At 40.3% G+C, this 23,794-nt stretch overlaps 1 protein-coding gene across 4 annotated transcripts; it reads right to left on the bottom strand.

Moving 5' to 3' along the window:
* Nucleotides 1-5,171: 5,171 nt before the first annotated feature.
* On the bottom strand, nt 5,172-23,071 carry PM20D2 (peptidase M20 domain containing 2). 4 transcript variants are annotated; one of them, XR_012775202.1, is made up of 8 exons: nt 22,500-23,071; nt 22,268-22,416; nt 17,875-18,017; nt 14,689-14,843; nt 12,443-12,578; nt 10,572-10,707; nt 7,884-7,991; nt 7,019-7,048 (listed from the first exon to the last, which is right to left on the bottom strand). XR_012775202.1 is itself a non-coding variant. In XM_075498353.1 (7 exons), exons 1-7 carry the CDS (start codon nt 22,962-22,964, stop codon nt 6,846-6,848), a joined length of 1,359 nt encoding a protein of 452 aa, XP_075354468.1. In that variant the 5' UTR covers nt 22,965-23,068; the 3' UTR covers nt 5,172-6,845. The 4 variants fall into 4 exon arrangements, 1 of the variants encoding a protein (XP_075354468.1); XR_012775204.1 differs by lacking the exon at nt 7,019-7,048 and adding an exon at nt 9,888-9,982 and having other exon boundaries at nt 7,883-7,991; XM_075498353.1 differs by lacking the exon at nt 10,572-10,707 and having other exon boundaries at nt 5,172-7,048; nt 22,500-23,068.
* Between the last annotated feature and the right edge of the window lie 723 nt (nt 23,072-23,794).

Genomic DNA, 23,794 nt, shown 5'->3' with positions numbered 1-23,794 from the left:
CAGGAGCACCAAAGGTGTCTCAGAAAGTAAGGTCATTCAGTTGGTCTGCTGCTGTGTGCTACCTGCTGCACCTACATCCAGAAAGCTAACTGAGACTTTGGATTAACAGGACTTTAAGCACATGCATGATTTTGCACACAATTACGAAATTCATTATTCCCTGCGCAGCAGATGCTGTTGTCTCTTACAGGTGTAGCTGCTCTGAGAATCAGACCAAAGCAGTTGTCTCTAAAATGAAAGTGAATCTTCTTACACGAAATCTGCCCTGGACTGACTGACCTGCCACTCTGCGCGTTAGGCTCGTGACACAGACGTCGCAGTTGTTTGAACGCTGCTGGTTGTTGCTTTAACTTCCTGTGTAAATAAATCTCATGTAAACATACTCAGCATTTCTTACAACTGCTAAAGTCATGAGCTGCAAAACTACCTACACTCATCTTGCACTCACAGCCTACACTCCATAGGAAAGGCAATGAAATCACAAAAGCTAAAATCATTAAAAGACACACCCAGCCAATAAGATAGTTTTACTCCTCATTTCTGCATAGCTTTTTTTTTTTTCACATACACATACTATCTTAGCTTTGTTTTACCAAGTTTCCTTCATATCATGTTATTCTCCAGTGAGGTTTTTTCCAAGAGATTAAAAAATACAATATTTTCTTAAACACTTCAGTCAGATGAAGGTAGAAAGGTCACTCTGGCAAAAGCAGATGAAAGGCTGGCCACCAGGCTTGGCCACCCTACCTTATTCCGATGGCACCTTCCCCCACAAATAGCCCCAAGATTTCTTGGGCACTACTTGCACAGGAATGTATTTAGATCCTCAGCATTGTAAGAACCCATTTCTTTCTACAGTTACAAGAACAGCATGAACAGGAGCACCAGATCTTACAGTAAGCTCTCCAGCTTCATAAGAAGCCTAATGCTATGTAGTTTGCTGCAGTACTGTACGTTCCTTCCTTTATAGACTCATTCATCTCATATTACATACATTCTTTGGCATCTGACCAGTATATTAAGGGAGATTTTGAAGATACAAATGGGAGCTGGACTTTCGAATTCCCTGGCTTTCAGTGGGAGACTGGTTTCTAACTTCCCACGTGAGTTTGAAAGTTTCCCTTCCAGCATGTCCTCCTAAACAGATTCCCAACCTCCATGTTTGGAGTTACATTGTTAATTTACTTGTGTTTTATTTGGAAAACTCTAGTGCCTTTTCAGTCTTATATAAATGTGTATATAGATGTATTCTATAAGTACAGGATATGTTATATACAGCCAGTGTTTGCTAACAACAACTGTACTCGTTAAACATATTTACATACACAGTTTTTTGGCTTTTAACCTTCCAGTGTATGTTTTTTGTATCCAATCATTAACACTCTGCTCCTTTCCATTTTCACAATAAATCAGAGTGATTTGGTTTTGTTTATTTCTAGAAACACTCAAAATCACAATAAAACTTCACATTTGTACAGCATTTTGCGTTTTCTACCTTCAAGAGAATGGTCTCCATGAGTTTATACATGTACGTAAGACCTTTTTGCTCAGAACCTGATCTAGTCAAATACCGAACATTCTTAAACCCTGTGACGCTGGTAGGGCTGGAGAGCCCTGGGATTTCACAGGCAGGGCTCTGATAAGAAGCCTGCACGCAAACTCAAAATCACAGAGAAGATGACGTTAAGCTTTCCACCCGACTGTGAACGTTACAGTCCTTGTTCTTCTTCCTTAGGGTGATTCTTTGCAATATAATTCAGACCAATTTCTTGGAGGTTAACCCAAAGCCCAGCCTGGGATGATGCTGTTTTTAGAAGTTGAAGTGTATTGGTAGGTCTGTGTGGATTATGGATAGACACAAGTTCTGCCTGTGAGCGTGTCTAGATTAAGAGCTTTGGAGACTGAAGCCTTTAATAGTCTTTAAGGATGCTGATAATTACTGATAGGGTGAAGCAGCAAGAAGGTAAATTTCAGTCAGAAACAGCTAGAGAAGGCATGAAGAAAGACCAATGATCTCTTTTCTTCCCCAGTAAAAGGATATTCTCACAATACTCAAATCATTGGATGTATCTTTCTACACATTGCACAACTGAGCAAGTGATTCTCTCAGTACAAAACAGATCCAAATCCCTGCAAGCTCTGATGAGCAAGTAGAAACCGTGGGACTCCCCTCTCCTGCGCTTGCTCATATGGCAGCATAGTATTCGATGAGGCACTGAAGCAGCAGCGATGAGAAACGAAAAGCAACCAAGACCAGACATTCCACAACGGGACACAACTAGCTCGTTGGCAGTACAATGCGTGAGGGCCATTCAGACGCTGAAACAAATCCATGAAAGCTGAACAAATTCTAGGGTGTGAAGCATGTTTTGGTCTCTAAGAACTGAAAGTATATATAAACAGGAAAGCTACAGAAAATTACAACTCCTGATGAATTTTAAGTACTTATCAAACAGTTGTTATGCAACAAGACTCCAGCACTGTAATTCTGATGAACATGTACTACATTTGTGTGCTTTTATCCTTCCATGGGGTCTTGAGAAGCTAAGAAGCGATGAGCCAGTATTACATTTGCCTGTTATCTTTGAGACTAAACAGCTAAAAAGATAATTTTGCATAGGTACTCTAGAGCAATCATAAAAGATAGCACTGCATAACAGTGTACAGCTTATGGTTGTGAAGACTATCCACAGCCATGTGGACTCCATTCTTTCCTAGGACTCAGGCATTTCGCTTCTCACTACTTCAATAAGGAAGTTCAGATGCAGTTGTGGTTGAGAAAAGTCCTTGATGAGTTTGTCAGATACTTTTGGCTTCCATTAGTGCCTAAAGGAAGCTAAAGCAGCACCCATCTTACCCAACTTTGACTTAGTAGAGAATTTAGGCAAGAAGTCTTAAGAGGGATGCGCTTTTGTATCCTTCATAAAACCACCAAAATCTTGCATGGCAGTTACAAAACAGTGGCACAGAGCCATGCTGCAATCTCAACCAGCTGGAGAATGGAGGTGAGGTGACTGCAGTAATGAAAACAACAACGGGTGGGTGCCAGCAGCACCCAGACAGGCTGGCGGACAAGGGCTCCAGGGAGGGCTGCTACTTTCAGGACCAGGAAATAGTAAACCCTAGGGAAAACCAGGAAATCATGTAGACCAACTTCCTCTTTATTTTAAAATTATTTAATCCCAAATACTTTCACTTTCCTCTAAATAAAAATCTGTTTTAAAGAATGCTGTTAGAAAGTTATGAGAAGACCACTTTTAATGAATACTAGACAAAGACTTATTTCAACAGCTAATGTGTTATGACTCATTCCCAGGAACACAGCCTTGCTCTCTGTGACTGCAGTGTAATCAAGTACAGAGCACTCAGGCAATGGAAACTAAATGATTACAGAAATAGGATTCACAAGAACATAAAGCTGTGTTCTTAAAGCATTTACTGTTTGAAGAAAGGCTGCTGGACCCTTCTATGCCAGGTAGCTTAGCTCGCAGGTTACAAATTCTCTCCTTCAAATCTTTTCATAAAAAGAAATTCATTGCATTTCATGTTTGTTTGGGGGTTCTTTAATTTGTTTTTGTTTGTTTTAAACCAGGCATATCTTTCACTCAATTTCTAGGTCAGGTATTAAATAAGGAAATACTGTAGCTTGGTAGGCTGGCAGAAGCTTTAAGTTCTTCACAAAGTCTGGACATAAACACCTCATCCTTAAACAGCTTTGATTTGCTATCAGCTGTTTAGAATCATTTCAGCAATTACAGCTTATTACCTACACATTTTGATTCATTGCTAAAAGTACTATTCTTGACAAATATTCCAATACTCTTAAATTACAAACAGCTTGGGGAGGACTGCAGTTAGGGTAACTTAAAAAACATGACAGATTTTTTTCATATACATGTGATTTATGAGCACAAATTACTGAAAATCACAGTGAGTTTTGTTCCCTCAGGAAAGAAATTCCTCATATATAGTATCATTGTGATAGTAAAATCCTAACATTAAATCCCAAACTGCTTTAGTTCTGAGACACAAATCAGAATTAACTTGCCTGGGGAGCTGAAAAGTCTCTATCCTTGGAGACTTCAGGATTCAGCAAATGAAGCCAAGCTCACCTGATCCAGTGTTGGTAACAATCCCACTTCAAGCTGGAGGCTGGACCAGGTTTAGCCTAACAGAGATCCTCCAGAGAGCTCTCCCACACACCATTCCTATTATTCTATGAATTCTAACATGTTTTAATAGTTAAAACAGCACTAAGATTATAAAGACTACCATTAAATATTTTAAAAGCATTAACCCTCACAAAAAACCCGCTCACTATGGCAAACCGAAATGGAAAGCTTAAAACACCCTCACTCTTACATAATCATACCAAACTGGGGAAAAAAACCAAACATGCTATTCAAATGAAGTCATGCAGCACCCCAATATTAATAAAAGGACAAGAAAATTCAGTCACAATTAAACTGCTTTATTGGTGTCAACTCATCTTTAATCAGCACTTCAGTTTCATTTTAATTCCAGCAATGATTACAACAAAATTAAGACATGCTTTTAGTGCAGAAATGTTTAATTATATGATCTTGGACATGATGCAGCCAACAGCCAGCTAGTCTGGACAAAGAGAACGGAGAAGGCTGTAATGCACATCAGCGTGTAGGGAACACAACAACACAGCATGTATTGCTATCACTGGGATCCCAATGCTCCATCTTAAAAACAGCAAAGCAAGAAGTTAAGCAGTTCATGCAGGAGGAAATAAAAAGCCACATATGCTAAGGAAATTCATAAGCTAGCTTGTTAACCCAGTAGAACTTAATGAATTGTAATTGTGTCTGAGAACGGGCAAGGCAGGGTTTAAATTAAAAGTTAAGGAGAAAGTTCCTTTGACAAACCTTGGAACAAATTTCAGTTGGATTTAGTATCCAACTTATGATCCTGGACATACCTATGGCTCAGAGTCCAACTCTCATCTGTTTCATGCATTCATCTGTCAAAACTGCCTGCTGATGAAAGCAAGGATACTGGTGTAAGGAAGGGCCATCTTGTAACCTGGAATATTTATGGTCATGCTCAACTCTGCAAATAACTGGCTTATAATATGAAACAAACCCCTTTAATTGTGCCTCTAGTTCTTACAGAAACAGATAAACAGTTACTTCTTTTACCCCCAAAGACACTGAGAATTTAATATATTAACAGATACTCTGTGTCCAATTACTACAAGCACACAGGCTGAAGAATCAGAAAGCCTAAAAACTGTTGTCTACACTGTCTACCTGACATACAAACGGAAGCCAGCCTAGTCACACTTTTTTCCAAGAAGGGAAAGTCTCAATAGAATTCTTAAATAGCAGCTGGAGGTCTGTGTTATAGAGCACACAAATGCAGAGTGAGTGCACAGTTAAACCAAGATAAGGAATCTGGTTTTTTTCCAAAATTAGAAATTGAATATAGAAATTAATAAAATATAAGTTCTGATTAAAATTCTAGTTTACCATTTAGAGACTGGTGCTGTTAAAAGCAAGGTTTCTGAAATTATTTGAGGTATTCTGACTTCCTGGGGAATAGTTTGCCTGACTTCTTTTCAGAAGCTTACTGTAATACCTGTGCTTAGGAAAATGGTAACCAGTAAGCTGCTTTTTCACTCAGTCTGTCCATTGACTCAGCAATTTGTATCTGAACAAAAGATTAGTTCCTTCTCTATGTATTCACATGATCCTTTAACAAGCGAATTAAAAAAATCCCTAACAGGTTTGGACAGACAGAACACCACCTGGGTAAAATTTGCAACATTAATGTCTCTGGGAAGCAAAATAACAAGGAGTAAACAGACTAACCACACAACACACAGAAAGGACAACTGACAAGACTCAACAGATCTGCTGCTTAGGGTATGGGAACAAACAGGTTTGAGAAGCCAGTTACTGCACAAGCAATCCTCAGTGCAAGCTTCTCAGAGCTTACTACAGGGGTTTGCACACAACCCATTTGTTACCTTCATTTACTGCTTCATGGTATCATGCTTGCATCTTTGTGAAAAAGATTTCCACCACTTTAATTAAATTTATACACATCCTTCAGATCAGTTAAGCTAGTGCAACACCTTGTGTGGACACTTGCATTGCCTTCGAGTGGAACTTAAAGGTGCACAGGCATTTTCCTGCATAGTTTAAACGTGTTCATTTAAACAAGTAAACATTCAGTTGCTTTCCAATTTTTTGATTAATGACTTCTCCACAACACCTCCAAAATTTATTAGGAGGAAGGTCAATGCATTTCAGGACAATCAACCTTTACAGATCACATTTCCATACAAACAGTTCTCTTCCATTGCTAGAAGCTACTATTGTCAAAACCAGGCATGGTTCCAAACCCTTCTCTCCAGCTCAGGTTTTAAGCCTCTATCTTGTCCCAAGAAAAAGCAACTGGCCAGAGAGAAATGCTTCATAGATCAGATTCAGCCTATGATCACCAAGTGAACAGTGCTTATTTTAGAACAAAAATTTCCATTTAAATGCCACATTTCCCCCTAGAAGGAATACTACTTTAGTAATACATAGAAAATCACTGACAAGGGATCTAAGCACTATCATTTATTCAACACTGCAACTTAAAGACAACATATTTGAGATCTCTCTGAAATTCATCACCATATTGAATACAGCAAACATTACAGCTAGATGAAACTGCACGTTTTTGAAAGCAATAATACTATTTGCTTCTCTTAAAGTCCAAAAAAAAAAAATCAACATTTCTTCAGCTATGTGTTCATCCAGCCCCTTCTGGGATTTAAATACAGCATCTCCATTAAGTCAATCCTACTGAGAAAGGTTTAGTAAAGTTTAGTGTGATGCACATGCTCCTATGCCAACACCAAATTCCTTGTTAGGTTCTACTGGATTTATTTGTCCCTCTTCTTTTAGCTTCACCTGTCTAAAGTCTTCCCTGACTTCTTCCAGTAGACTTGGCTTGAAAATGACATCCAGCGCTGTCATTGCCAAAGCTTTTGCTGTGCGCAAAGCATAGAACTGAGCATTCTGTGACCCTGCAGAAAAAAAGTAAGAGAAATGTCAGGCTAGATTACTAATATTAGATACAAACCACTAGCTTACCAACATAAGGCATATTCTATAAAATAAGATCTTCAAGTTTCAATTGCAAGAACAGTTTCTTAAAAATCTACTTGCATGAATGAAGTATGTCTATTTTCTGATGCCTCAAAACAAATTTTCACATCAAAGTACTTAACTTTCTGCTACTGATGTAAATAAGTAAGACTGAAAACACGGAAATGAGCATTCACATTTTCCTTGTTAGAAAATGCAGAGTTTTATTCTGTTATCTCTATTACATTTCCAGAGTATTGTGCTTTAGGAGTAAAAATTACTTTTATCTTTTGGCTCATGTTTAGAAACTCTTCTGAATATGCTGCTAGGGATAACCCTTCTAATTTCTTCTGTCTAGATGGTATACTAAGTCAGGCTTTTAGCACGAGGAGTGGTGATCCTTCCCATATACATTTAACTTTAAACACAAACCCCAGAAATTCTACTTTGTCAGCTTTTTCCTGCAACTCTACAATTAACTAAGTAAATTGTTTCAGGGTCCATATTCAGCTCAGATCCCATCAAGCCTGAAGAAAGCAACTCCATTTCTATACAGGTATTTACATGCAGCCACTTTCAGATCTAGTACTTAAACTCTTATACATTTACTACACAGTAGCTTTGAATACCATAGAAGCATGTGAAAGCCTTAATCCTCTGTAATTTGAAATATTTATAATTTCTAGATTTGCTGTAGTGAAGAGTCAGCAACCAGTCCCTACAATGCATAAGGGTTCCAAATATAAATCTCTAACACCTTTGACTTCCACTAACCTGCAGCTTCTGTGTACTGCTCAGTATGATTCAACGCATCAGAGCCAATATAAAAATAAGGATGAAGCCCGGGGACTACAAATGTAACATTTCCAAAGTCCGTGGAACCTAGAAGCAGCATAGAAATTTTCTTAATTAAAAAGTGTTGAAGAGTTTTGAATGCTGTAAGAAAATGTGTAATAGATATTATCTCCAGCCCATATCTAAAACAGAATATCCTTTGCCCCAAATACTAAAATAAAAGCATTTCTAACGAGTCATTATCCAGACAAAAATCTCCCATCACCAAGATGTTTTTCCTAACTAGCCATCTTCAGATGCTGCTCTCCAGTGCTCTTCTGATCAAAAATCAGTTACTGAACTACAAGGAAGACGTACCAGCATGTTCCTATTCCATTTACTGTTAATTTTTTATCAAGCATCTCCTGATAGTAAGCTGTCAATTCAGAAACAACGAAAACTGCAAACCTTGGAGTTTCAGGCAGTCGAGCTATTTTCCTGCTACAGCCTCTAGAACCAGGCCCAACAGTTACCGCTTTTCACCGGTATGCAAATATTCAGCATTAGGTAGGGGACTCTGAAGTAGGAACGATCTATCTTTAAACAAAAACAGACTGAGGACAACTATTTTTTTCCTGTGCTTTTTGATAAGTCTCCATTATGGAAACCTTAACAGCACAAGCACTCTTGAAATAACAAGATCAGAACTAAACTCCAGACAAAACACTAGTGCTTTGTAGACATAAAAAACCAGCAATGTTCCAGATTTTAATGATGATTCTTTCATGCCTGGCTACCACTTTCAGTATGTTAGCTAGTGATAGTACCTATCTCAAAATACTGCCTTATCTATTTAATGATACCATCCAGAAGTAGTAGATCCTTCATAGTAAATCATCCAAGAGTCTGCAACTACTTCCTGACTGCCTTTTTTTTTTAACCCAAACAAGCAATCCACTCAGTATTTGTTAAAATGACATTTAGAAGCTGGAGAAATCAACATGCCATTTATTGTGAAATTCAGATACCAAAGAAAGCATTGTTCCATAGCAGGGAAAAAGAGGGATGACCAACTAAGACCTCAATTAACTTTTTTTCAGGCCAGAGCTGTAAGAATTTTTTCCCTTCGCAATGGTATATAAAATGGCTGTTCCAAAGATTTAAAATTATTTGTAACACATCAGGTAGCCTCCATATCATGATACTTTATGGAGATAAGATATTGCCAATGCCTTAAGACTTAGTAATGAAATGACTGAAGAATATAGATTTTACTTGGAAGAATACAGTTATTAAAAGTGAGTCCACAGAGCCTACATTATGTGATCAAAGAGGACAAGACTAGCTTGCTATTTGCTCTTCCTATAGACAAACAGAAGCAGCAAGGCTTGTCCAAAAAAAATGATTATTTCCCATAAATTCAGTATGCATTTGAAGAAAATCCAACTCTTGGCAGAGCAACAAGTTATTTTAATTTTCAGTAGTTAAAGTTCAGTAGTCATTGATCCATTCTTTGGTCAGTCTGGAGAGACAAAGCAGAAGACTAGAAGTTCGGCCTACTCCAGACTAAACCAAGAATTCTAGACTTGCCTTACTAAGTCCTAATACACAAGCTGCTGGAAAGACTGTGTTGGCCTTTTTCCCTGCTCTCACCCAGCAAATGAAGCATTAGCAATTTCAGTGCATCCTAGCTCTCAGTCATGTAATTCCACTTAAAATTATATCCATATCCAGTCTACTACCAGTTTACAAGTTATTTTTGCTGAATGCAAGGGGTTTAAATTTGGCATTTTCTAGTAAGATGGAGAGTTTACCAAGCCAAAATCCAGGCAGCTTTTAATAAAAACATGACAGTCAAATCTTCCCCTCTATCATACCTAGTAGCATGTTTAAACATCAGGCATTCCAAAGGCTTCCATACAAACACCTGTAACTGTATGCTTGCTAGAGATGTACAGATCAGCTTTCCTTCCAGAAGCATAAAAATCTTCCCCTCTATCATACCTAGCAACATGTTTAAAACATCAAGTGTTCCAATAGTTTCCATACAAACATCTGGAACTGCATGCTTCATAGAGAGGGACAGATCAGGTTTCCTTCTAGAAGCATAAATAATTGCACAGTTATCAATGCAATATACAGACTTGTGCACTATCTTCAACAGAAACGTACGGGAGCTCCAGCCTCTCAAAAAATATCCTGAAGCTGATACTGAGGCCTCTTCAAGTCACTGAGCACATAATGGAGGCAGTATTACCACAAACATGAATGGAGGGAAAAATGCAAAATATTCCAGGAAGCATTTATGTATAGCCCCAAGCTTCAAAAGTGGTATTTTCAGAACATACTGGCTCCTTATGATTATTTATATCAGTCTTGTGCACAGGAAGCCAATGAACCCCACGAATGCTAAAAATATCAGAGTAAGTTATCATAAGCATGGGTGCCCCAACTAAGGCATGCTAAACTAAGCCATCTGCTTTGGAAGGTTATCAATACCCTGTAGCAGAGCTACCCTACCAGCAGAAGGAGGTCACGGCACCTGGTCAAAGCTAACTCAGATTCACATTATTTCACATCATCCTGGCTGTGTGCCAAATAGTGGAGCGTGCACAAGGCACATACAAGGTAGTGTGATTTGATGGACTAAAGGAATTCTTCATAATGCTTAGCTGCCTAGAGCGATACCTGTAAGCAGACCGATACTAATACCCATGTAGAGGTGGCAGCGAGTATGCTCATCTGTTAACGACTTTTCTGCTGCACAGACATGGAGAAGCAACTGAGCTATCTTCCTTCCCTTTCAACAGAAGAAACTGATATCCTAAAAGAAAACATTGAGAACCATATGAAAACTAAACAGAAATAGAGGTCTTGAAAAAGATGAGACAAAACACTCAACCCCTCCCAAAAAGGGTAGCATACAAAATTCCACTCCTATGTCTCTGGAGACTGTGCTTTGTTATCACTCGTGAATCCCCACTGCAAAAATTCAGAGAAGCAGCTGTAGAAAGAAAATTCAGTAAGGCCTACTGCAGCGTGCAATAAAAACGTAATTGCTCAAGCACATTGTGACATTCAACAAGCAATTTAAGGATGGGACAGACATATGGAGAGTTTCAGTTTAAGCAAGTTAATGTTTAACATTTAGCATATCACGTAACTTACATAGGAAAGCACTATTACAATTAGGTGTCTGTACTAAGTTCATTCAAAGTCCTCTGAACCACCACCATCACCAGTATTCATGATCTTCACCCTTAATACAATGGTTTGAGGGAAGCAACGCCAAGGTCCAGAAAGTTTCACAACAGTAAACATGCTAAATAAGGTTCCTCAGCACCTTTCTTAGGCTAAATGAGCAAAACAGTAAGTCTCACTTGTACCACACTGAATAAAGAAAAAAAGAAATCTGCCCTTAGTTATAATTTGTTTTTAAACCCAAGACAATGAACCAATTGGAGAAAAGATGCTAGTGTTGCCTTAATTTGGAAGAGAAGTTGGAAAGAAGAGAAAACCAACCAGAATACCATTAGATATGCTGTCTCCCACACACAAATAAAAGTTTTGAGAACTCTATCCCCAAACACCAAGATCTCAACTATCCAAAGATAGGCTGCATTTAATATAGAGAAGATTAGTACTACAATCAAACTAACTGAAAACAATCTTTTCCTTCTAACCAAAGAGAAAAACCTGTAACATGAGTGGAGTAAAAACATTTATATATACAGTTAGGATCAGTAGTGAAGGCTATAAAGTATCAGCAGCAGTTATAAGACTTGAACAGAGCTCTTGTAGGAAGATTCTGGAACAAAAACCTGTTAAGGGTAATGAGAAGCCCACCTCAGCATTCAAGAATTCACACTCCTATTACTGTACCTCTGAGAGACCAAGTGAAATAGTTTGAGACATAGTCAAGACCCAGAAGTGAACACCTACTTGAATGGCTCCCTTCAGAAAACTAATCTGTTGAACTTGTGAACTAAAATTAGGGGCACAGAATTACCTGTTAATGGAAAGAGGTTTAAATTAGGGTTACTGAGATGCTTAAACTTCCACTTAATCTCTTCAAAAACTCCCTCTAAAATATTAGATGCTAGTACATTTGTTTATATGTAAGCTTGGAAAATATTGTTAAACAAGGTTCCTTAAAACTAAATCTCATCTTCATTCATAGCATAAACCAGGATTCTGTAATTCAAAGCAACAGAATGAGCCACAATTCATTCCACATCCTCATGTTGTCAGTAAGACAGTTCTTATCTTTCCATCCTTCCATCCCTTCCCCCAACCAAAGCGCTTCTTACTTGAAATATTTTCAGAAATATTATCAGAAAATGATTACTGCTTTCCATACCTGTGGGAAAATTTCTCAGCTTCTACAACAAATACAGAAACACAGGCCAGAGATACGATCCTTTTACAGAGCTTCCATTTTCTAATTTGGCTTTTTTCTTCTGACCAAACTATGTTTAACCTACCTCTATCCCATTATTTTATACACCTAAGAGCTGATCTAAGCTTAAGTCATAACAAAAAACCCCAGATTGAGTTACCTGACAAACCATTCAAGATGCAGTCTTCTGATATAAACTCCATTCCAAGCTTCTTTCCATTCTCCTTGTAAACTTTCTGCAGGCTCTTATTTGGAAGCACATTGTAGTAATCATTTCTACCACCATTTATTTCCACCTAAACAAAAAACCTCCAAATGATTAGAAATTTTTCACCAACCTAAGCCAGTTTAATGTAAACAATTTAAAGCCTGGAAAAGATAAATACATATCCATATTTCAAGCCCATGTCAAAACAGACATAAGTGCTAAGTTTCTTTCAAAAATGTAACATCCTGCCAAATATTAGCCTTGATCAAAACACAGCTGGTGTTCTGTCAAGTTTCCACTAGGCAGCCAAATTCCAGAAGCATGGATTTCACAGAAAGCATCTCCAAAACCAGTAAGCAAACATTTCCTGTAACTGCTTCTAACAATTTCCACTGCAGGTACTATTAAACTACATAGAAATCAATTCAGTCTTTCACCAAATTCTATTTTACTATTTTTGTTTAGAACACTTCCAGTAACTACAGCCCCATTCATGAAATGACTTCACACAGGCAAGAAGTCTGAAAACAAATGTAAAAAACATATCAATGTCAAGTTTCAAAAGAGATCTTAACTTTCATTCTGCATAAAGTACACTTTCTGAAATCCTTTTCTAGTTAGAGTGGAGGGGCCATACTAGGAAAACAGCATCTAATGGCTCAAACAGACCTTAAAACTCACTATCTCACATTCATATACACTATACCTTTTTGTTCTGATGAGCACAGACCTTCTTTTCACAGCTGTATTAGCCATCAACCTGTAACTACAGAGCAGGTAGAACTGCCTATCTTAGCAATACATTGCAAGGCAATCATAGTGCTGGAAGCAGCTACAGGAGAGAGACTTCCACTTACTAAAAGCAAAAAAATGAGAAGAATGCTAACTGAAAAATCACTCAGTTTTTCACATTTGGTCGCTACATGAGCCTGCTGTTTAATGGGGTAAAGGAAATAAAGGGATGCTCCAGCTCACTGAAGAGCTAAAGGTCACATACATCTTGAAGGGCCAGGAGGAGGATCTTGGAAATTACAGACTGGTCAGACCATCCTATCCTCAAGCTCCTGGGGGATTATAGAGCAAGTAAATCCTCCTAAGACCCATGTCCAGGCACATGAATCAAGGCAATTGTGACTATCCAGCATAGATTCACAGAAGAGCAGATGGTGCATGACCAAGCTTAACTTTTCATGATGACAGGTCTGGCTCAGTGGACATAGAAGACATTCAGGCTCAAAGGATTATGATCAGTGGCACAAAAATCCAAATTGCTGCCCCTTACTTGTAGAATCCACCTGCAATCAATACGGGTGCCTTACTGTTTTAATATCTTTATTACTGATGCAGACAGCTCCTGTGAGACCATATCTGGCATATTGTGTTCAGTTTTGTGCTCCTGAACTCAAGACTGGGGCAAGTCCAGCGGAAGGCCACCAAGACGATTAGGGTACTGGAGAACATCACATACAAGGTAAGGCTGAAAGAACTTGCTTTGTCGAGCCTTCAGAAAAGAAGGTTAAGCTGTCTACAGCTACCAGATAAGGAGGGTAGAGAGAAGACAGAACCAGACTTCTCAGAGATGCCCAGTGATATGATGAGAGGCAACAAAGGAAATTCCTATTAGATACGACAATCACAGAAGTTGGCTGAAGTTGGAAAGCAGCTCTGGAGATCATCTTCTCCAACTCCCCTGCTCAAGCAGGGTCACCTAGAGCTTGTTGCCCAAGAGCAATCAACGCAGCTTTTGAGTATCCCCAAGGATGGAAACACCATAATCTCTCCAGGCAACCTGTTCCAGTGCTCAGTCATGACCGTATAAACAGCAGGAAAACCCTTGTTCACCATGAGGTGGGTAGAGCACTATTGAGAGAGGCTGTAGAATTTCAGCCTTCGAGATACTCAGAATTCCACATGGCACTGAGCAATCTGCTCTAACTGGTCCTGCTCTGAACAGAGGGTTAGACTAGATGACCTCTGGAGGTCTCTCCCAACCTAGATTATTCTATGATTCTGTGGCATTCTATTTATAAAACAAAGCTTTCCCTCAGGACACAAAGCAACAGAATAGCAAATAGTATCACTGACATTTTTTTTTCAGCTAAACATCATGCAGACAAATGCTGTAAGCCTCGATTTCCTATTCTGGCCTACCTTATCTCCAGCATAATAGAAACACATGACTATGAATACAGTCTTACTTTGCATCCTGTGGCCAGTGCGGCAGATTTGAAGCAGTTCTCAACCTTCTCTGTCAGAAGAGAAAGATCTTTCATTGAAGGGGCACGCAAGTAAAACTCTAGTTCAGTGTAAGAAGGAATGATGTTAGGTTTCACACCACCATTTTTTATTACACCTGCAGAAAGGGAAAAGTCATGTTACCAGTATTAAATACAAATGCTTGATCTTCAGCCCTGTCATGAAACTCCTTGCTCAAGAACTAAATATATAAACAAAAAAACATAAACTGAACATGAAATATATAAAGAGTGTCAAAAATACAGTATGTGGACAAAGTTTCTTCATCACATCAGATTAAGTGGAATGTGTAGATGTTTTTCAGCACAATTTCATTGCATTCTTTGGTTATCTGCTATAAACCTCAAGACAAGCCAAACTAGCATTTGTAATTAATCCCCTGAAATTCAATGCATCAAAGTCATAAAGCAATCTGGCTCACATTGAAAAAGAAAAGATTTTGGTATAAAGGCTACCTTGGATTCCAACTTTTAAAGGTTTCCTCAACTAAAATGTTTCCAAGTTATTTTGCCAGCTTGGAGAGAAATTGAGTAAGTTGCATTTCTCAGCAATACTGGAGTAACATGTGTTGCAGTACACAGAAAGTTCATTAGATTCCTCATACTAATTCTTCAGAAATATTGGGGTGTATATTATATGTACAGTTTTAGTCAAGAGTGAAGTTTGAGTTGAAAGTGTTCCCTCAAGGAAAAGTGTGACAACTACATAGTTTTCAATTACAGCATCAGAGGCATTACCATAAAAGACCATAATATTTAGACATTTCAACAAAAACACATTGTAGACTTCAATTCTACATTAGATTTCAATGCATTAACAGCTCGTTGCTTTCAACAGGCTGCTTGTTTCCCTTGCCTCCTATCCTCAATTTATATATGTGGAATAAGATTTGTTTTCTGTAAAACCTGAGAAACTATCTACCTTAAATGGAAATACTGCACAAAGTTACTGAAGTGTCACTGAAGCCTGAAAAGACAGCACTACCAGGATGCAAATAGGCAACAAATCTTTACCTTTGGTGCAGAAAACTTAAGACTATAAACTCCACCCTCAAGTAAAACCTTTCCAGTCTTGAATACAATCAAAGTAAACAGAGTGCTGAACTAAACCACTATCAGTACTAGGCCATAACAAAAGGTACAGACATCACAGAAAAGGAACCAACAAATCAGCAAGTAATCATGCAAATTTGCATGACACATCATAACATGTTTGCTCAAAACAAGTAGCTTAATGAGCTTTCATTTGTCTTCCAACACATTTGTAAATGGAACTGGATAGAGTCTAAGACCACGTCTACACTTACATTTCAAAGCAACTGTAATATGGACTGGACAGCAGATCTAGCTTCAAAGTAGGCTGTCAGCACACTACTAATAGCACCTAGTTTGCCCTGCTTCTAGATGGACTTTTTTTTTTCAGCCCATTTAATACAACTTCTTGAACAGAACAAATCTACATTTCTATTTTTCAAGGGGGCAACATTTAACTCCACTCATAAGCAGGGAGGAAAGAAACTTATGAAATATTAGACAAACTCAGGCCAACATTGTTCAAGTACATAAAACATTGCTTAGAAATTCTAGACTTTGAGTAATGGAAGCTATTTCAGTTCTTAGTGTGTTAACACTAAGATTTTTTAGGATCACTTAAGTCAGCCACGGCTGTAACTGCAAGCCTGCAACACAAGACTTCCAACATACTGTTGTAAAGAAAGCATTCCTAAAATTAAATCTCATTCTGGCTGCTTATACTTTCCCAAAGGTATTTTAAATATTTCCAGTTTGAAAACCAGGTTTATGACAACAGTTGTATCAACACAGTAATTTAAGTTTTGCTGTGCTTTGGGAAGTGTTCTCTCTAGGAGGCTTGTTTAGATACTTAGTTTTTTGCCCACATTATCTATGTAGCCTTTAGAAACTACGAAGAAAGCAGTATTTAGGGTTTTAGGTTTAGATCCAATAGAAGACTTAGGCACCTCCAATCTTAAACCTGCAACACATGAGTTTCAGACACCAAAACTCATAAGTGTCCTGTTTCCTATAGGGCAATAGGATAGAGAGCTAAGGCTATGCCCGCTGTCTGAAATTCATTTGGGTATGCTGCACAGCAGAACTGCAAACATCTTCATCTACAGTCAAAAGGGTTAGGGCTTCCAGACTCCAGCCAGATATCCTGGAGAGAAATACACACATATATTATACAGCTCAAGCAGCCAAGACATATAATGATCATTAGCTCAGAACTTCTGCAAGTGTTTTAAGCTCATAACAAGTTTTCCAAGTAAACAGTTCTACATTCCTAAATCCTGTAGAAATGGCAGACTTTCTTAATTTCAAATTGGAAAAAGTTATGTTGGGTGTAATAAGGGAAACCTGGGTTTATAGCTAAAGGGCAGCCTCCATCTCCACTTCTGAAACTTTCTCACTGTACAAAAAGAAATACATGATGTTGAAGGAGTATGAGTCAAGCTTAATGGTTAACATGTCTTATTGCAAAATGACCTTTCTACTTCAAGGTCTACTTAGATATTAAATATTAGAATCCAGTGCACATCTAGTTCATTGGGCTACTAACCAGAACTATAGGATTCTGCCATCACTTGTTTTTTGTACTTCAGCAAATAAACTTCAGTCACTTTAGATGACTATGCCTTTCCATAAATGTCAATATAAATGCCATCTAATTAATGAAATGTCTACTACAAAAATCATGAAGTAATACTTCATTTTTCAGAAGCATTTAATGTTACACCTTTGCAAAAACATGTACATTAACTTTAAGGAATTCAAGGCCATGTACCAAAATAAACTTAGTGCCTTTTTTTTTCTTTCTGAACTGCAGCTTCAAGTGCAAAGACTTAAAGTTTGTCTAGCCTCTAACTAGGTACTGGTGTCCTCTTTTGAATCTGATCCATAAGCCTATTTTCAGAAGTTAGTTCTGGACGCTGACATGATTTTAAAGATTACAGACAAACTATTTAAATGAAATAGTGCTATTTTGTAATATTTGAAGTGACTATACTAATTTAGTGCAATAATGCAGTTTAAATTGTGGGATTTTGTAAGTTAGTATTTCAACAGCCTAAACTCTTACTTGCTGGACATTAGATTTAATGAAGATCTCACCATGAACTCTCCAGGTCGGTTTCATTTGCTGTCTTAAAACAGACAGATTGTTGTATGCAAGAACAGCAGCATCTAATGCATTAACTCCTTCCCAAGGATAAGCAGCAGCATGAGAAGCTTTTCCATAGTATTTCACAGTCACACTAGGAAATAAAAGGCATTGCTTATTTGTTTTTCATTCATTGAAAAAAACCTCTAAAACAGAAAGTTCCTTTTGTTCATACAAATATTTGTTATAAGTTTTGTGCAGCAGAACATCAAACCATTTACCTGGCACTACACTGTTGCAAAGTTGAACTATCTTTGAGTGCAGGAAGATGCTGAAAGATTTCTAGAAAACCAATGAAATGGAACAATATCAAGAGCCAATCAGGCAAAAGAGCTACCAGTAACATACCGCTATACAGCCTTTTCCTGGGAAGTACAGGCTTCACATACTAATTAAATGTCTCCAACACCTCCTGACTGTTCTGAAACTTAAGTTACCAACATTCTTCTCAGAAGATAACAAACCCTTTTCTCTGATTCAAAATTAGAAGTTGATTGTCCTAATTCTTGTCAAACTTCAGTAAAATGTGTATGATATTTAAGACAGCAAAAGCACATTACTAAGATCACATAGAAGCCATGTCTAAATAGGAAAAGTCAAGTTTTAAAAGTGCAGTAAAGGCATAGCCTAGTATAAAATATACATTACCATGCTACAGCAAGGATGTTCTTTCCCTGCACACCTCAAAAATGCTGGTAGAAAGCCTTGCAACAAGGAAGAAATCTCGTGCAAAGGTTATCCTCCAGCTTCATAGAAGTCAAAATACTGCAGCACCTAAACACATCCAGTAAGAATTCATGCTTGGCTTCATCTTATGAGGACCATTTATATTAGCCTTACAAAATAATTTAGTATTTCAAATTACATGAAAATGCTTTACATGCGAGGCAAATATTAACTAATGACAACTACATAAGGTATTACTACTTATCAAATACACAAGTATTAGTTTTTTACCAATACTAGAGATTTTAACTAAACCTGTTCATACTCAATACCCAGTCCTTTACATAAAAAACCATCCTCAAGCTCGAAGTGTTCCCCCCAAGACACACAACCTGTCTCTTACCCAGCTATGACCAGCCTAACTTCCTTGTCCCTCTGTCTTGCACAGATGCCAACTTAACCACTTATCCTGAGCTGACCCCTCATACTCTGAACCACGCCACAGCTCTAAGTTAATACCAGAACTTAAATACTGGATAGCAAAGAGGGGACACAATGGAGTGTACTGTTGCAGCAGAAAATGTCTCCTGCTACTGCCTGCAATCCAAATTAAGTATGCCCTTTTCCATCCTCCCTCATCCTCCAAGACAACCATACATGCCATTCTGTAAAGTATGAGTTTTATTTAAAATTTATTATCATTATCAAATCAAGATAACAAAACTTACCCATTAACATCCCAAGTTGTCCTGGTTTCAGCTGAGATAGAGTTAATTTTCTTTATAGTGGCTGGTATGGGGCTATGTTTTGGATTTGTGCTGAAAACAGTGTTGATAATACAGAGATGTTTTAGTTGTTGCTGCACTAGTCAAGGACTTTTCAGCTTCCCATGCTCTGCCAGGTGCAGAAGAAGCTGGGAGGGGACACAGCCAGGATAGTTGATCCAAACTGACCAAAGGGCTATTCCATACCACATGACGTCATGCTCAGCATATAAAGCTGGGGAAGAAGAAGGAAGGGGGGACATTTGGAGTGACGGCCTTTGTCTTCCCAAGTAACCATTACGCATGATGGAGCCCTGCTTTCTTGGAGATGGCTGAACACCTGCCTGCCCATGGGAAGTAGTGAAGGAATTCCTTGCTTTGCTTTGCTTGCGTGGCTTTTGCTTTACCTATTAAACTGTTTTTATCTCAACCCTCGAGTTTTCTTACTTTTGCTCTTCCGATTCTCTCCCCCATCCCACTGGGGGGGGGAGTGAGCAAGCAGCTGCATGGTGCTTAGCTGCTGGCTGGGGCTAAACCACAACACAAGTATTAGACTGCAACCCCTCAAATCAACTCACAAAGAAGGCAGGACAGACCCCTACATATTCTCCAAAAAATGGAGAGAAGCCAAAGTAAAGCGGAAAGTCATGTTGCAATCTCCCCTCCCCCCCCCCCCCCAAGAAACATAGGCTTCTTAAAAAAATGTTATTTCAGCATTCCTTTTCTTGTACTTCTGTTGCTACACAAATGTCACATACTCTCAGAAAAATAACCAGATTTTGGTGAATAACAAAACCTTAAGCCAGTTTAAAGGTATTAGCAGAAGAATGTGGATCCTGTTTGACCAACAATAAATAGGCTGATTAGGTGAAGGATAAATTAGTAAGAATCAGCAAATTTTGGCAGGTATTCACCAGAGTTATCCCAGTATGTTAATTTTACTTCAGGCACAAGCCAGCTTCGGAGTTTGCACATGTAGTAATACTAGCAATTTCACCAGTCCTTAAATTCCTTGGAAACAACCAAAAGATCAATTACAAGTCATCAAAACGGCCTTTGTACCTTTGGAACCTCATAATTAAATAAATCATGACATAAGCTGAGTATTTCAAGCTTTTGGAGGAATTAAGCTGTTTTACTCAGCGCTTCAATTCCATGCCTCCTCCATATTCAAGGTTTAAAGGCTATCTAGGACTCGCATCCTATGGCAGACCAACACCTCTAAAGGGAGACTTCCAAATCTTAGAAGTATCAAGCTCAAAAGGCTATTGCGAGAGTTGAAATGAACAGAAAGACAAAACTATTCATAAAAAACTGCATCTTGAAGATTATAGTCTTAAGGTACAGCAACCATAAGCCAAGCTAAGTCTTGAAGGAGATTACAATAACCAGTTAAGACTCTTTAGAAATACAATGATGGAATATAGCAGAGAGCTAGCTAGGTAGGGAAGACTAGGTGTTGCTAACCTTGTCTGTTTTGCTATAAAACTTAGCAGTAACAGAAGCAAATTATCCACCAGAACAGCACTGGCAAAAGCAAAATAGCCAATAAAATCAAGCACATAGGAGCTGGAAGGTAGCACAACCAAGATGAAAACAGCTCTCAGTACATCAAGTCAGAAATGGCTGGAAAACCAGTTATTTAAATATTACAGAATTTAGTCAGACAGCCAAAAGTAATACTTAGAAAAAGTTGTTGCATAGAGGGAGGTTACTAGTGGAGTCTCTACAAGATAAGACCTTGGCATCAGGACTCATTAGTAACCGTGGCACAAATTTTAATAACAAAACCTGCTGATAGACTACTGGTGGGACACTATGAAAACAGAAGAGATTTATAATACCAAAGAAAGAACAGCATGGCATCAAAGACTGGTGGAGAAAGAACAGAAAGATTTTGAATCAAAGAATCAAAAATATTTTAAAAGATCACGTACTTACAGACTAAACATTTGTTTAAGAGCTGATTGCTTGAAAATGACTGGAGAAGCAGCCCCAAACATGCCAGCTGTCTCCAAAATCATCAGGAGACACTATGGTCCCAGCATCAGCTGAGTAAGGTCTAAAGAAATTCCACCTGATGTACTGTGTACAATTCTGGTTATGCACATCCAGCAAGGAGCACTTCAAGGCAAGTCAAGTCACTCCAAGTACAAACGAACAAGTGCTGACACTGAACAGTAAGGCTAATCAAAAGAAGACAAGGCATAATTTCTGAAGAGTTATATGGCTAGCTGGCAAAAAAAAAAGCTGAGTGAGGGTATGACTGCTGTCTATAGATATATATTGGGGGTAAACATGAAGGAAAGCCAATAACTACTTTGAATAAAAAAAGTTGATGTGTGAGTTAATAGATATAAAATGGCCATGATTAAATTTAGGCTGGAAGTTAACAGGGATCCAAACAGCAGTCAGGCTCAGCTGGCTAGCTTTCAAAAGTGGGAAAGAAAACCTGCAACACTTTCAAAACTGATTAAAATAAAATGCTTAGAGAGGACTACATGAGCTGGTGCCCAGGAAAACAATGAATGAGACTCCCTCCAGTTGCATGTTCTAAAATTTAAAGAACAGGTGTTTTTTAAATGAAACTTTTTAAATATATAAGATAATCACAGCCATGTATAAAAAGAAATGCCTAGAAACATGAGAAGAATGGATTTTGAGGACACATGCAAGATTATCTCAGAGCAGTCAGGGATCTCTAACACTAGGCTGAACACCGCACTTTGGAGGAACGGCTCAGTGTCCAGAACAGTGACCTGGCTCCTTAGCCGGCTGCAAATACTTGGTCTGAAGGGCACCTGCAATGTCCCCGGCCCCAAGTTCAGTCCCTTCCAAAGCAACTCCCCTACTCGGGGAGGGGAGAAGAAGCTAACAACGAACCAACCCTTTCCACCGGAACCTGCTCACTCACTCGTGCTCGGCCACATCGGGCAGGTAAGCTGCGTTTTCTTGCGAGGGGTGTGCCATAAAAACCACATCCAGGCCGTCAAACGCTCCAGCGTTTATCAGGTCTATTTTGCCTCCTCCTTGTTCTTCCGCTGGCGTCCCCAGCACCGTGACCTGCAGCACAAAGGCAGAGACTCAGGGGCCGACCGGTCCACAGGGGCCGGGGCCACGGCCTCCGCCCTCGGGCGGGCCCTCACCTGGACGGCGACGGGCGCCGGCTGCGGCAGGCTCTCCAGGGCGGCCTTCAGCCCCAGCGCGGCGGCGGCTCCCACCTCGGCGATGAGGTTGTGCCCGCAGGCGTGGCCGATGCCGGGCAAAGCGTCGTACTCGCAGAGGAAGGCGACGCGGAGCGGGCGCGGGCCCTGCGGGGCGGCCGTGCCCCACTCGGCGCGGAAGGCCGTGCCCAGCTTGTAGCGCGGCTGCACGGCCCAGGCGGCGCCCGACAGCTCCCCGCTGGAGAAGAAGCGGGTCATGGTGTCGTGCGCCTGGCGCTCCTCGTAGGCCAGCTCGGGCCGGCTCCAGATGTCGCGGCTCAGCGCGCCCAGCCGCGCCGCGTTCAGCTCCACGCTCTCGCACGCCCGCTGCTTCAGCGTCTCCAGCGCCGGCAGCGCGGCGCCGGCCACGGCGGCGGGGCCGCCCTGCGCCGGGTCCTGCGGCCTCATGAGGCAGCAGCGGGGCGGGCCGAGAAGCACCCGCCGCTGCACCGGCCCTGCACCGGCCCTCCGGCGGCGCCCACCCGCACCTGCCCACCGGTGCCTGTGAGCCCCGCGCCGCCGCCCCGCCCCCTTTTATCGCCTCCGCGGCGCCGCGGGGCACGCTGGGAAGAGTAGTTCGCCGCCCCGGCGCGGCCTGCAGGCGGCGCCCGGCCAGAACTACCCGTCCCGGCGCGCCCAGGGGGCGTCCCCCGCCCCGCCGGTGCCGCCAGCAGGGGTTCCGCGGGCGTCCGCCCCGGGAGCTCTGGTAGCCTGCGCTACGCGCCTGGGCGGCCTTCCCGGTGCGCCTTCGTGCTTCTCACCGCTGTGTTGGGCTGCTGCCTTAACACGCGCCTTGGTCACGCGTGTATTTGCCATCAAAACGAGCTAATTTCAGTCTCCGGCTGCTCTCTGTGCGCCATTTCCCAGAGGTTACATGCAAGTGCAAGATCTGCCGTCACTCCGCAGGGCTTGGAAATTAACACCCTATTTCCTCCAACATCTCCTTTATTTTTTCAACTAGAAGTCCTGTCTGCCTGGATTTTGTTTTCTCCTTTATGTTTCTCTGGTATTTCTGAACCCCAGGCCGGCGAGAGCCGCTGCGCAGCGTAGCTGGCCGGGCGGCGGTAGCTCCAAACGTTCCCCACCACAGCTATGTCACCTCCACCGCCTGCGGCCTGTCCTCCTCCTGCGCCTGTGGGGCACGTGCAATGCCCCGTCACGTACCCGAACCCACAGCAACGGGCAGCACGGGTGCTTTGTTTATGCACGGTAAAGCTGATGCCATCCACAGCACTGTA

This window comes from Mycteria americana, chromosome 3 (genome assembly GCF_035582795.1).
Source record: "Mycteria americana isolate JAX WOST 10 ecotype Jacksonville Zoo and Gardens chromosome 3, USCA_MyAme_1.0, whole genome shotgun sequence".
Classification (NCBI taxonomy): Eukaryota; Metazoa; Chordata; class Aves; order Ciconiiformes; family Ciconiidae; genus Mycteria; species Mycteria americana.
Note: the sequence above shows the minus strand (reverse complement) of the source record. Positions and strands in the feature narration are given on the sequence as shown.

Excerpts from the sequence above, each read along its gene's own strand:
- PM20D2 (XM_075498353.1), bottom strand. The coding sequence starts at position 22,964 with ATGAGGCCGCAGGACCCGGCGCAGGGCGGCCCCGCCGCCGTGGCCGGC. Across the intron at positions 18,018-22,267 it reads CCCGATGTGGCCGAGCACGA|TGTGACTGTGAAATACTATG; the intron begins GTGAGTGAGCAG and ends TTTATTTCCTAG. Across the intron at positions 7,992-12,442 it reads CATCTTGAATGGTTTGTCAG|GTTCCACGGACTTTGGAAAT; the intron begins GTAACTCAATCT and ends TGCTGCTTCTAG.